This window comes from Coregonus lavaretus (genome assembly GCF_964263955.1).
Source record: "Coregonus lavaretus genome assembly, chromosome: 4".
Classification (NCBI taxonomy): domain Eukaryota; kingdom Metazoa; phylum Chordata; class Actinopteri; order Salmoniformes; family Salmonidae; genus Coregonus; species Coregonus lavaretus.
Window position 1 is genome coordinate 12,388,742 of NC_139991.1, and position 15,342 is coordinate 12,404,083.

General features: G+C 45.4%; 1 protein-coding gene across 1 annotated transcript in view; it reads left to right on the forward strand.

Moving 5' to 3' along the window:
* LOC311128217 (diacylglycerol lipase-alpha-like) overlaps positions 1-13,196 on the forward strand; it is a gene marked incomplete at its 3' end in the record, with an annotated part of 37,516 nt that extends 24,320 nt beyond the window's left edge. The window contains exons 12-21 of the mRNA XM_084160251.1: positions 77-160; positions 1,777-1,854; positions 2,151-2,231; positions 2,562-2,704; positions 3,676-3,744; positions 4,018-4,090; positions 4,226-4,434; positions 7,174-7,300; positions 10,790-10,962; positions 12,122-13,196. Of these exons, the coding sequence (XP_084016377.1) occupies positions 77-160; positions 1,777-1,854; positions 2,151-2,231; positions 2,562-2,704; positions 3,676-3,744; positions 4,018-4,090; positions 4,226-4,434; positions 7,174-7,300; positions 10,790-10,962; positions 12,122-13,196 (2,112 nt within the window). The remainder of the gene's footprint in view (positions 1-76; positions 161-1,776; positions 1,855-2,150; positions 2,232-2,561; positions 2,705-3,675; positions 3,745-4,017; positions 4,091-4,225; positions 4,435-7,173; positions 7,301-10,789; positions 10,963-12,121) is intronic.
* Positions 13,197-15,342: the final 2,146 nt, after the last annotated feature.

Sequence of the window (15,342 nt, forward strand, 5' to 3'; positions counted from 1 at the left end):
TTTGATTGATGTGTGTAACTAAAAGAAATAGATTTAGCTGCTACCTCTCTCACTATGCTCTCTCTCCCCTTCATAGGTTTACGAGACACCTTTCTTTGTGGCTGTGGATCACGGGAAAAAGAAAGTTGTCATCAGCATTCGAGGAACCCTGTCCCCCAAAGTAAGACGCCACACACTGTGACACAGTGACAAACCAATGACTCACAAGTGACTGACCAGAGAGTAATCTAACTACCATGGTTATGTACCAAATGGCAACCTATTCCCTATATATTGCAACACTTTTGACAAGAGCTTCTGGTCAAAAGTTGTGCATGTAGTGTTTAAAAAAAGAGAGAGGGTATTTGCATCTCCCAAAAAGACTGCAACAACCTACACAGTCCACTATATAGGTCAAAAGGTGCTATTTGGGATGTAAGTGAATTACCAGATAGTCACCTAAGTCCATGTCAGTCAATCATGGAGCACAATAAAATGTTTTGCAGTACAACAACTTTCAGTGCAGTTAAATTCCTCGCAGTTCTATGACATAGAATCTCTCCATTTTCAACGGAACTCCCACACCCCCTCTCTTGTTGGCTAAGCATTCTCTTGGCTCAAATTTGCTCACGAAAAACAGCACTGAACTGTGCAGGAAGTACTGTAAAATCACTATACTCTGCAGCACGATTTCTTTAACAGTGTCCAAGGAAAGGAGACTATTATTTATCTGGAGCAGGAAGAAAATGTGTTGCACTTGCTAGCAGTGTTCAGAACTCCCCTTGATCATGTGTCAACCCATCTATTTAAAATGGCACAGTTAATTTTCTCACAGCAAAATAGTTTTTTCTTTACTTGAGGAAATCTCTCGCTCTCACTCTCTCTCTCACACACACTCACACACACACACACACACACACTCTCTATCTCTCCTGTCTTTCATATTTTGTTTTCACCTCCTCCACTTAAAGACATGCTCCAGTACTTTAGCAACTAAGAAAGTATTTTTTAAACCTCCCGCTTTGGGCTAGATGTGTCAATGTGTAGTTCATACATGCATAATCTATGAGCAGAATTACAGTTTTACCTCAATTAGCCAGGAAATCCCTAGTTTGAAAGCGACTGTTTTCTTGAAGCTGTGCCATGCCATTTTCTCGACATTTCCCCCAATGTAGCCCAGCCCCCTAGCAATTCGAGTTCTGGCCAATAAGTTCAGCCCCTCGCATTTGAAAGGGAAAGGGGATACCTAGTCAGTTGTACAACTGAATGCATTCAACCGAAATGAGTCTTCCGCATTTAACCCAACCCCTCTGAATCAGAGTCCTGGCTGCCTTAATCGACATCTGCCTTGCTCAAGGGCAGAACAGCAGATTTTTCCACCTTGCCAGCTTGGGATTCAAACAAGCTACTTTTCGGTTACTGTCCCAACGATCTAACCACTAGGCTAACTGCCGCTGCGTGACCGCTAGCAGAGGCCTGCCCAGTGTTATCCAATGAGGTTGTAGGGAGAGAGAGAGAGCAATGACGTGGTGCACATATCTGCACATATGTGAAGTAGTACGCAGTTTTTGGGGACCACCTTTGGCTCATGAGTGCTACTTTCAGAACTAGTGGCTAAAAAGTATAGAAAAGTACCAGAGAATATATTTAAGTGCATGTAATAGTATCAGGACATGTTTTCTGTGTGTGTGTGTGTGTGTGTGTGTGTGTGTGTGTGTGTGTGTGTGTGTGTGTGTGTGTGTGTGTGTGTGTGTGTGTGTGTGTGTGTGTGTGTGTGTGTGTGTGTGTGTGTGTTAGGATGCCCTGACTGATCTCACAGGGGACTCTGAGCGTCTGCCAGTGGAGGAGCAGCATGGAAACTGGTTGGGCCACAAGGTGAGAATGCACTCACATTCACCCAGCCAAACCTAGTCCAATCAGAGGTTCCCTTGGGTGTCTCTTCACCCTCTGTTACAAGCCATCCCCAAGAAATATTAGTATAATGTGCTCCCAAAGCACAGGGGCCATTTCACCTCTCAAAAGTGGAGTGATTTATAGATGTAAAATGAGTGGATATTAAAATAACTGAATGAAGAGGCTGATGAGAAGCAAAGATTAATGGAATGTAACAGTCTGCCTCTCTCTCTCTCTCGCTCTCCCCTATTCCCTCCCTTCTTATCTTCCTGTCTCAGGGGATGGTTTACTCAGCAGAGTACATTAAGAAGAAACTGGAGCAGGAAATGATCTTGTCACAAGCCTTTGGGAGAGACTTGGTACATGAGTGATGAATATGTGGATATGTCTCTGTGTGGAGTGTGTTAGAAAGGATTTGTGTATATTGGTTGAAATGTAATATGTTTGAATAACTAACACTTTCATGGGAACAGAGCCTTAGAAGAAATAGAAGATTTTGTTGAAGGGTGTGTGTGTGTACAAGTATAATCCTAATCTGTGTAGAAAGGATTTGTGTATATTGGTTGAAATGTAATACATGTTTGCATAACTACCACTTTCATGGGAACAGAGCATTAGAAGAAATAGAAGATTTTGTTGAAGGGTGTGTGTGTGTGTATATACAAGTCTAATCCTAAGGTTTTTCTCAGGGTAAGGGAACCATGCACTACGGGCTGGTGATAGTGGGACACTCCCTTGGTGCTGGTACTGCAGCCATCCTTTCCTTCCTGCTCCGCCCCCTGTACCCCACACTGCAGTGCTACTCCTACTCTCCACCAGGTGGCCTTCTGAGGTAACTACGGCCTTCATCATTGTCATCAAACTATATGGTAGATGTAGTTGCTCGGCCCATTGCTTGTAGCCACTTGTAGCTATTGCAACAGGACAGGAAGCACCAAGACCTACTCGGATCAAGAAAACTTTGCATCAGACATCCATATCCCATTGCTTATACAGCCTGGAATTGCATTGGGAAAGAAATGACCTATAGTATACAAAACTCGCACACTGAAACGTCCAGCCTTCACCAGTCATAAGATCACTGTGTAACATGTCCATGTGTGTCTTTCAGTCCCCTCAAACTGGATTTGCAATGTAAATCATGGTGAAAGAGGTTGTGTGTGAACATATGACATGTTCCAGTGCTCTGCCAGTCCAGTGCTGTTCTGAGATGAGGTAATTTGTGGTTAGAACTGGTTCTAGACTGTCTGTGCTGATCAAATGAGGTAGAGGCCTTTTGTCAAGTCCTCCAGTTTCTAGGCTATAGCATAAAGCAGGGAACTCAGAAGCACCATCTCCGTATACACCAGTGATTTCTGTGCTGAGATCTCTTTTCTTCTTCATATTTGTCAGTCGTGACTCTTGATCTAGCCCGTTTGTCTCTGATCTCTATTGATATTGATTAGATCCGATATAAATGTATTCCCTTTTATGACACCGATGTCGAGATCTTGGATGCTTTTTATCGAAGGGCAACTCATCGCGGGCCTTGATGCCTCTACACATCGACGTTTGCTGTGGGGAGACGTTGAATTATTTAGCCAGTTGGAATGAGATCAGACTGTGTGTGGAAAACTTCTGGTTGGAAATTCAGCAGCAACAATTTCAGTGGTGACGGAGGGAAAGAGATCGGGGAAGGAGAAGTGTACACCACATTCTTACTAGACAAACACATTGTTTTTCTGAGCCACCCTTCCTTTTTTCACATCCTCTTTCTCTTTTTGTGTCTCTGACTTTCTTCTTCTCCTCTTGTTGTTTCTACAGTGAGGATGCCATGGAGTACTCCAAAGAGTTTGTCACCTCTGTCGTTTTGGGAAAGGACCTTGTCCCAAGGTATGCCATCTATGTAGAAACCCCTCCGATCTCAAGTATCATATCTGTCATGGTGTACAGTTGTACTCTGTAGTGGTCCTCTGTAGCTCAGCTGGTAGAGCACGGCGCTTGTAACGCCAAGGTAGTGGGTTCGATCCACCCATACACAAAAAAAACAAAACATGTATGCACGCACGACTGTAAGTCGCTTTGGATAAAAGCGTCTGCTAAATGGCATATTATTATTATTATTATTATTATATTACTCATTTCTCTGCTGCTTGTCTCTATTAGGATTGGTCTCTCTCAGCTGGAGGGGTTTCGGCGCCACCTGCTGGAAGTTTTACAGAAGAGCGACAAGCCAAAGGTAGCGCATGTATTTCTAATAAGATAGCAAAGTGTGTGTGTGATCAAGCTCCGTATATTCTACAGAAATGAAGCATCAACACTATGCTCTAACCGCTATCAGTATAGGTTGTAACTGCTGATATCTCTCTGCCAGTGGAGGATCATTGCAGGGGGCACTAAGTGCATTCCTAAGTCCGAGCTGCCTGTGGACGACGGCCCCCAGCCCCAGGCGGCCCCCGTGCCCCCCAGCACCCGTCTCTGGCTGCACCCCAGTGATCTCAGCATCGCCCTGTCAGCCTCCACCCCCCTCTACCCCCCGGGCAAGGTCATCCACGTGGTCCACAACCACCCCTTAGAGACATGGTAAGAGGCCTGGTATTACAATGATGGCACAAGAAAGTTTATTAGTCACATGCACAGGGTCGCAGATGTAATTTCAGGGTACAGTGGAATCCTCTTTGACCAACAATGCAGGTAAAAGAGAAGTGGGTGAAACAATAACACAAATAATAATAGTAGTAATACTATATAGTAGTAATAAAAAGTAAAATAATGGAATGGAAAAAGATCACAGGATAGCATATACTGTATATATACACATATTTACAGCTAGTTTTAAATTCTATACAGCTGCTGCAGTTAGAAGTGTGTAAACAAGGATATTGTCCATAGAGTGACGAGTGAGTAACAAGGATAAATGTCCATTGGGGGTTGAGGGGGTGCAGGGGAGGGAGGGGCGGGTGGATAAATGTCCATTGGGGGTTGAGGGGGTGCAGGGGAGGGAGGGGCGGGTGGATAAATGTCCATTGAGGGGGAGGTAAAATGTCCGCGGGGGGTAGGAAGTCCGGGGGGCAGGAGTGGGACAGGGGGAGTAGGTAGCTGACTAGTGGTGGCTATTCAGCAGCCTGATGATCAGGGGGTAGAAGCTATTGGCCAGTCTGTCAGTTTTTGCCATGATGATCCTATATTGCCCGCGTCGGAGTGATGAAATCGAGGAGAACAGGCAGTGGCTCGAGTGGCTGAGGTCCCTGATGATCGTCTTGGCCTTCCTGCGACACCTTGTGTTTTAGGTGTCCTGGAGGGCAGTCAGTGTGCATCCGATGGTGCGTTCGGCTGAGCATACCACCCTCTGTAGAGCCTTGCAGTCAACGGCGGTGGAGTTGCCGTACCAGGCTGTGATACAGCCCGACAGTATGCTCTCGATGGTGCTCCTGTAGAACACTCTGAGGGCCCTCGGGGACAGTCCAAATTTCTTCAGCCTCCTGAATTTGAAGAGTCGCTGTCGTGCCTTCTTCACCACGGTGTCCGTGTGGTTTGACCATTTCAGCACCTTGGAGATGTTTACGCAGAGGAACTTTATGTTTTTGACCTTCTCCACGGTGGCCCTGTTGATGAGGATGGGAGCGTGCCCAGCCTGGTTCCTCCTGAAGTCCACAATCAGCTCCTTTGTTTTGCTGACGTTGAGGGAGAGGTTGTTTACCTGGCACCATGCCGTCAGAATGCCTACCTCCTCTCTGTAGGCCATCTCGTCTTGGTTGGTAATCAGGCCTACTACTGTTGTGTCATCAGTGAACTTGATGATGGAGCTGGAACTGTGTGAGGCCACGCAGCCGTGGGTATAGAGGGAGTACAGGAGAGGACTGAGGACGCACCCTTGTGGGGTTCCCGTGTTGAGGATCAGTGTGAAGGAGGTGATGTTGCCTAGCTTCACCACATGGGGGCGGCCCGTCAGGAAGTCCAGGACCCAGTTGCATAGGGAGGAGTTCAGTCCCAGGGCTGAGCGCTTTGTGGTGAGCTTAGTGGTATTGAAGGCCGAGCTGTACTCGATGAACAGCATCCTTACATATGCATTCCTTTTGTCCAGGTGGGTGAGGGCAGTGTATACTACCAATCAGTTTAGTACACCTCTAGTGTGATATGTTTCACGCTGATTGGAAATAAACTGTACTAGGGAAAAGGCTGGCTTTACTCAGACATTACTTTTGATATAAATGTGCATGCATAGAAAAGTTTGTGGTTATACACACATCCTTAAAAACATAGGTGGTGGGCTAATAAAGAATATTAGTATAGAACAAGAAGGCCCGCACACTGTTAAAGCTCCCAATTCACCACTTTATTGAGAACGTTTCGATCCGAAACTGATCTTCGTCAGGTCAAACAAACTGAGTGCTCACATCCAAAAATATACAAATTTCACCTCACATGACGCATGGTGGGTGCAAAAAACATTTGTGTATCTCTAATAATTTAATAACAATGAGATGGGTACATGTAGTGGTTCCAGAAAATAATATATATTTACAAAATGACCAAGTGGGTAACCTGGAAGGCAAGAAAAATCTAAGTAAAGTGACATATTCATGTAGGAAATGGTCTGATATCAAACTCTTGGTTCAGACCTCTAGGAGACATGGTACACAAACGGTGAATCCAATACAATTCTCTTCTCAATAATAGATTATCAGTATCTCCGCCCCTCCTAGGAGTCTTAACATGTTCGATGCCAATGTATCTCAAAGAGCTAATGTTGTGACGAGCCTCCATGAAATGCACAGCCACATGGTTTCTCTGGTCAAGGGTCCTGATATTACTCCTGTGTTCTGCTGTCCTTGTTATCAGAGCTCCTTTTGTTTTAGCTACATAGCATAGACCACAAATACACTTCATCAGGTATATCACATTTTTTGTGGAACATGTAATGATGCCCTTAATCTTAATGCCCTTTCCCATGATAGGGTGATTGAACATTGTACATTTGTTTGTGAAGTTACACTGGGTACATCTGCCACATCTATAGTTACCGTCCGGAACATTGTCTAGAAAGGTACTGCGTGGCACTAGTGGAAGATCAGGCCTCAACATCATTTGACTGATGTTGGGGGCGCATCTGAAGACTGTATACTGTGTATACTACCAATCAGTTTAGTACACATCTAGTGTGATATGTTTTACTCTGATTGGAAAGAAACTGTACTAGGGAAAAGGCTGGCTTTACTCAGACATTACTACTGGTATAAACGTGCATGCATACATCATTTTGCTGCGTATATAATTTAGCTGACACTTCTCTGACCCCCCCCCCCCTCTCTCTGTGTGTAGCTGTGGACAGGAGGAGCCCACCTACTCAGCTCTCTGGGGGGATAACAAGTCTTTCAACGAGGTTATCATCTCCCCTGCCATGCTAAATGAGCACATGCCTCACATGGTGATGGAGGGACTCAACAAGGTCTGTGGATATAATATATACACTGTACATGTCTGTCTGGGTTTCCTTTGTGTGTTGGATGGGATGAGTGGTTGTTTCCTGTAGATAAAATGAGATTGTAGAGGTCCTGGTCAGATGCTCTGTTGGAGAAGGTGACAGAATAAGGTAGCGGGGCACTGGTGAAATGCACTGAGGGAAATATCAATGAATCAAACATCATTCATACTCTGAGTTGGCAGGTGACGACACTGGATGAATGTTCTATGTATGGATGTTTTTGTGGGTTTCTGTCTGTAAAAGCTTTCCTAACAATTGTATGTTTTCAATTAATAGTTAGAACTAACCTCATGTTTTCTTGTGCTGCTCTAGTGCTGTAGCTGGGGAAGGTGCTGTTCACTGACGGTGTGCTGGATGTTGTGTCTGGTCTGCTCCATAGGCACTACATGCTTAGGCTATACTGGGGTTACTCTGATGGAACTGCATTAGTGTTGGAGTATGTCTGCTGTGTGGGGGGTATTGGTGTAAGCATGGTGTTGTGTGATTGAAACTGCAGTGGTGTGTTTGTATGTCTGTGTGATACTTATGATGTCTCTGCAGGTACTGGAACCATTTGGTCTCAGTTCTGAGCAGGCAGAGGCAGAGCCAGTGGAGATGGAGGATGAGGGCCAACCAGCCAGCACTGTGGTGGTCATAACCTCTGAAACAGAGCTGCCCTCTACCCCTCTGCTTTCAGATACCTCCTCTAACGCCCACAAAGACTCACCCTCTACCTTTCCTCTTTCAGATAGCTCTTCTGATACCAAGAAAGACCCACTCTGTTTCTCTCCTCTTTCAAATACATCTTCTGATACCCACAAAGACCTTTCCTCTCCCTCTTCTCTTTCAGATTGTCCCTCTACCCCCAAAATAGAGCTGCCATCTACCCCCCCTCTTACAGATACCCCATCTGTTCCCCAAACACAGCTTCACTCTACCCCTCCTCTTATAGATAGTCTTTCCCCCACTGAACCATCAAATACCTCCCCCCACATAGACCAACCCGCTATCTCCCTCATAGACCAACCCGCTATCTCCCTCAAAGACCAACCAGCTATCTCCCACATAGACCAACCCGCTATCTCCCACATAGACCAACCCTCTATCTCCCAATTGTCGAATGGCCCCTCAACTCAGAAAACTGACTTGTCCTCTACACCTCTGTGTCACACCCACTCTCTTCCCCTCAAGCATCAAGTACCCTCCAAACAGACCTACCCTTTCCCCCCACAATCATGACAGACGGACCCCCTCTACTCCTCTTACAGGTGTTCCCTGCAGTACCCTACCACCAACCCACTCTGAACCTGTACTATCCAATACCCCTACATCCCCTCCAAGTAGACTCTTCAAATACACCATCCACCACCCTCCCACTACCTATCCCAAATCCTCTGGTGTAATGTTACAGCCTCTACCTCTCCTTTCCAGCTCACAGTCCCCCTCTGCCTCTTCAGTCTTACAAACCCTGTCTTACTCTTAGCTCTAGCTTCAAATTGTTCTGATTGAGAAATCACCACACACCCTACTTACTTACTAACGCACACTTTTATCTCTAGATGCAGTGAGGTTTCCATGGTTACCCCCATTTCTCCAACACTAACCCCTCCTCATTATTCCTTGTGGCCTCCTGCTGTTCTTAATTGGCAGCTCAAGGTGTCCTGAGTAAGGAGGACGTGCTAAGCTTCTCAGAGTCCTCTGATTCCCCCACAGTTCCCCCACAGTTGGCATGATGGCACAAACAGACCGGCAACCAGGCTACTGTAGACCGTGTTGTCATATCAAATAGATTCTAATGGTCTGGTTTTATATTAGATTAGAGTAGCCTGTTACCTGACAGTGATGACTACTTGTACAGATTGACCAGCCTGAAATAACCCCCCACCAATCAGACCAGTTGACTTTATATTAGTGAGATGATGGAGCACTAAGCTAGCCCTCGTTTATGCTAAATTCATTGATGTAATTTGTCAAAAGATAAATTGGCTTAATACTCTATCTCAATGTGTTTGTTAAAAAGAGGGAGGACGTGCTTGTCTATTAGTCATGGGCAGTGCTTGACTTGGGCAGGAGCTCACCAGAGATGAATACCTGCACCTAAAAAGGTTCTACTGCTTGAGCTCCTTTTCCTAGCTCACAAGTACTGTGGAGCTCCTGCACCTAAATGTAAACAGTACCAGCACTCAAAATGATTACCGGCACCTATTTCAGTCCAAGTCGAGCACTGGTCATGGCGTTAAGGAGGCAGAACAGTACTTCCCCGGTACTGCTTTGCACTGTGGGTGGTGGGAGAGCACTCTGAGCACTGTTAGAGATGCACCTACTGATGTGTTTTACAGTATTTGGTCTTGGTGGCTTTGTTTCTGTTCAGATGTGAGATTGTATCCCCTATGGTTCTGCTGGGGTGGTGGGGATGTGTTTTTCTATTGTTGTTGCTATGGAAATATTAAGGTCATGCTGCTTGCTGCCTTATTGAGCTTTTGCCTGGTTCTCAGTATGTACCATAGTCATCCAGAAAAGTACTGTACTTCATTTTGTTTTTTATAAGCTGATTGACACCCATCATTTAGCTAACTGTTTTTACTCACATCCTTCTCTGTCCATCTCTTCCTGTTACACATAGCTTTCATACCAATACCATGCATGTTTGTTCAGTGTTAACTCCATTATAGCCATTTGTCATTTTCATATTGTAATGTTGTATTCCATGTCACAATGTGTTAAAAAAACAATTGCATGGCTTGTGATCCAAATGTTTTCTTATGTATTAATGATATTGTATGTTTTTGAATCATGCTTTTTTTCATTTTGTGTTTTAACTCATTAAAGACATAATACATTTAACTGTGTGGTGATGTGATTACCATGAATGTAGTAACTGTTGTCTGTGCTCTCTTGTCTTTTCATCAGTTTAGATGAATGACCTACTTAGGGTGTACACACCACACATACATCTGGCATAGGCCTACATATTATGGAATACTTGTGCAGCAACATGTAAGGTGAAGGTCTAATCTGTGTGAGATTTGTATCCAGGGGTATAGTGCATGACTTTGGTATCGACTCGGGTTTGGTGTTTGCCTGTGCTGTCCAGGTTTGTTCAGTATTCAAGTACCATGCTTAAACAAATGAGGGTGGATGGACTTAGTGTTTCTGACCTTAATCTTTCCCTTCACTTGACACAGTGTTGACTTGTCTCTAATGCCTTGTTTTCAATCATCTTAACATTCACTTTTTCCTGTACTACCTGTCAATCCATTGTTCTTGCTGATGTCAATTACATATTACAGGCAATTCCAGTTCTACAGCACTTTAAATTATCCTTATTGATCACCTTAGCCTTTGTTCACTGTTACTGCTCTCCCTCCTTCTTCTTCTTCAGTCCTTCCAGAGCCTCTAAATCATCAGTCAATAATGTCTACAATGCTGGTGGCAGTAAATTGACTGCTCCTCCTCCTATCGTATTATTGACAGGTGCTGGAGAACTATAACAAAGGGAAGACGGCCCTGCTGTCGGCTGCTAAGGTAATGGTGAGCCCAACCGAGGTGGACCTGAACCCAGAGACCATCTTCATGGCAGCCGCCCCCCCTCCTGCCTCCCAGCAGCCCACCCCAACCACCAAACACCGCAGGAACAGCAGCGTTCGGTTAGTCCACTGGGATATGTGTGGAGCTGTGGGAGGGTCAGGGCAGAGATTGGAAAAATGTATGACTGACTGTGTATAGTCAAAATCTCATGCATTTGTACAGGTAACTGCCAAAATAATGGAAATACTTGAGTAAATTAAGGATTCAAAGTATATTGAAAGCAGGTGCTTCCACACGTGTGGTTCCTGTTTTTTACAATATTTTGGCTACCATGGCTCTGCCCCCATAGGATGACAATGCCCCTATCCACTGAATGGTTGATGAGCATGAAAACAATTATGCCATGGCCGACTGTCACCAGATCTCAATCCAATTGAACACTTATGGGAGATTCTGGAGTGGCTCCTGAGACAGTGTTTTCCACCACCATCAACAAAAGAGCCAATGATGGAATTTCTCGTGGAAGAATGGTGTTGCATCCCTCCAATAGAGTTCCAGACACTTGTAGAATCTATGCCAAGGTGCAGTGAAGCTGTTCTGGCTCATGGTGGCCCAATGCCTTATTAAGACACTTTATGTTGTTGTTTCCTTTATTTTGGCAGTCGCCTGTATGTTATGTGCAAGAGTCTGCAAGAATATACCTTCACAGTTTGTTCTTCTATGTGTTCAGATAGAAGCTAAGCATGACAGCATTTAACTCTGCCACTGTACCTTTCTCCCATGCACGCTCCTCGCTCTCTGACCCACAGTCATTGGTCTGACTCCAGATCAGTGGAAACGTATGGTCGTACACAGTTCCCCCCTCGCCCCCCTCTGATTTAGCCCCTGTAGAACAGAAGTAGTCTATTGTCCTGTTAGTGATTGAAGTGTAACCCTAACCTTAACAATTTATCCCCCTCTCCTACCTCTGTGCTCCAACCCCTCTCCTCTATCACTCTGTCATCTCTACTATCTCTAATACCTCCTTTCTTTACTCTCATCCATCTTGTATTATTCCTACCATATTATACTTTTTTCTTACTTGACCCCTTCCCATTTCTGCCTCCATTTTATTTCTATCATATTTTGATTTCATTACATCATGTTTCTCTTGTGACGGACCCATTTTTTAAAAACAAATGTTTCTCTATTTGGTGAATCTGTTACCCCACCCTTCCTCCCTCCAATCTCCCCCCTTTCCTTTGCTCTCCTCCTCTTCCCCTCCTTTCCTCCTCTCAGTTCCTGTGCTCGCTCTGAGATATCACTGGATGGCTTTGCGGAGTGCCCCCCGCCCCCAGTGCCAGTGGTTCTGCGGGGGGCCAGGGAGCGCCTTACTGTGGAGCTGAGGGACCGCCACGCCCCCCTGGCCGTGATGGAGAGCCTGTCAGACGCTGAGTCCCTCTACAGCCTGGACTCCCGACGCTCCTCAGCTGCACTCAGGGGCTCGCCCATGCTGGGGTGCCTCCCCTTCCAAATGAATGCACCCATCCCTGAGGAGAACCCCTCTCTCAGCTCCCGCACTGAGCTGCTGGCTGCCGACTGCCACTACCAGGCCACCCCAGAGCACGAGCTGGGAGAGGCAGGACCTTACTTCACTCCTCTGGGGTCCGGCTCCACCCCAGACTACTCCATGCGCCTCTCCCCTTCCACTCCGCACTACAGCGGCTACCACTCCCCAGCACCACTGGCCCAGAGTGTTATAGGTCAGCCTTTCACACAAAAAGAGCCTTGTGCCGCCCCATGCCATCAAATGCCTGGCGTTTACAGCCCGGGCAGCACCCCTAATGCTCCCCTCAGCCCACAGATCAGCCATGGGGAGGAGGAGGGAGTAGAGGGAGAAGGATGGGAAACCGAGACAGGAGAGTCACAGCCCTCCTCCTCCACTCCTCCAGCCCAGCTGTCCAACGGCAACCCTAGTCAGGCAGTGCTGGAGTTTGCACAGTACCTGGACTCTCTCTTCAGGCTGGATGGCAGTGGCTCACCGCCTCTGGAGTTGTCTGACGGGGAGTCTGAGTCCGGTCGGGGGTCGTATGGTCAGGGAGAGGGTCCAGGGGAAGAACAGAGGGGGGACGAAACACAGCTTCTGGCTCGGGCCACAATGGAGCCTAACCTGGTCCCCAAGCCCCCCCGTACCTTTGCTGGATCTGCTGACCCTTCCTCTGGCATCTCCCTCTCACCCTCATTCCCTCTTTCTTCCTCTGGTGAGCTCAATGACCTCTCTCCCGCCGACGGAGCACCTCCTCCCACGCACTCACTACGAACCTCCATTCCCTGTCCCCACCCTGAAGAAAACTCACTGGCGTCTATGGTATAGTGGCCCACTCAGTCTCTCCATGACTCTTTCTCTCTCCTCTTTCCTTATTCCGTTGCTGCATCTATCTGATATTAAAGTATCACTGAACATGCATGCGATGGAATGCAATCTGCTATGCTGTTACAGTACCTTACAAAGACATGACATGGCAGACCATAATGAATAAGACTGAGATGAAAAACTCTTGTTCCATTTTCAGGTGTCAAAAGCTGTGTATAGCATTTTCACTACTATTGTAATAATACATTTGAATCTCTGTCTGCATGCCAGGGGCCTGTGCTGCTTTGGGGTGAATAGCCTCACCACTGACTGTCATTCCAACACACACTATCTCACTCACATCAACACATGGTAGCATTACAGCCATGCAGTGACGTGACTTTATCAAATGGGAGACAACTGAACAGGGATGAGGAGGAGTTAGTCACTAGGTAGGGTTTGCATTGGCACATAACCACAATTAACTTACCCTCCTCCCTTATCAGCTCCTAAAGCTTATTCATCTTTAATATCAGGAAAGTAAAAAAAACAGAGACAGATGCTGAACAATAGAGAGGAAAGAGAGAGAGAAGACGTTATGGTTTGTTTCTCAGGTCTATCAGGAAATGACAGTGTGGAAGAGAAGGAGTGTAGATCATAGATAATTAATGTGTCTTAAAACAGTGATTGTGACAAATGTTAAGAATGTGGTTTTTGGTCTTTGGTTGTCTTTTATAGCATGAGAAAGGTAGTATCCATTTTTTTTACAGAAATCACTCGTCAGTCAGCAACTCTTAATAACATGCCGACCATCTAACACACATCAAAATGCACAATTTGCCCCCTTTTTGCCAAATAATGTATTGCCAAATGTATTTATAAGATGTGATATTGTTTATGTTTGTGTGAAATACTGCAAAATGTACACTCACACAAAACAAAGATACAGGTTTCAAGTTTAACTCAGAGAGGAAGAAGATACATATTGGTATCGCTCCCTTTAATAGCCAATCAGTCTATTCCCGTTCAAACTGTGTTAAAACGCCCTGAAGAGAATGAGGAAGCTATCCCTACAATACTGCCATGGCACATATCTCCCACAACATGTCTCTCTCCAACAGTTTGTACCAAGCCAATTATGCTATTAAAAAAACCATGATATGCACTGTAGGAGATCATTCCTCTTAAAGGGGTCTTGCTGAGGTACACAATTATGTCAATGACTTCTAAGTCTTTGTTTCCCTTTAAACTGGTTAATCTCAAGCATATTGGGGTTGAACTGGATGGGTTGTAGTGCCCACTTTCACTACATTTTACTAAAATATGTGGCAAACATATTTAATATCAGTTGGGTTGTATTGGTTGGATCAAACATACTACATTATTTATTACTGTTGTTTCTTACTATTATTGCTATTATTGATGATATTATTATCCTTATTATTACTCTTGTAACAGTTTGGTTTGCTTTCTATGAGTTCGCTTTCAGTTGTTGGGAAAGTCTGATTAATTTCAGCCGACTCTCTCAAAATAAGGGAATATCTCTGTGGGAAAATATCTCTGTCCAAGTGAAAAAGTAATGGGGGTCAACATCACAGGAGGTTGGTGGCACCTTAATTGGGGAGGACGGGCTCGTGGTAATGGCTGGAGCGGAATTAGTGGAATGGTATCAAACACACAGTTTCTATGTGTTTGATTCCATTCGTTCCGTTCCAGCCGTTACTACGAGCCGTCCTCCCCTCAGCAGCCTCCACTAGCTGCCATGGTGATGGCAGAGAGACAGACTCTATAATAGGAAGTGGGGTCATTACAGTGACCTCTGATACAATACAGCCATTCTGAAGGGGTCACTGTGGTGACCTATAGAAGCTGTACTCTTAGAAATGACTTTGCTGTGGTTTCACTCAACAGGCCTCACTCTGTGGCCAGATTACAGTTTGACACCACACAAATCCATGCTCTCACAGCAGTCTCTACTTTGCCAGCACAGTATTGAGCAACCAGTGTGAAATAGCTTTGCTGCAGTGGGTCACGGCCCAGTGTAGGCTATATCAGCATCACCATAGGAAGTTGCCACAGTACCTTTTCACCATGACATGTACAGCACTGTCTTCTTTGTGTCATTATTTATATGCAGATGTCTTGTTTCCTGTCTTTGTAAAATAAA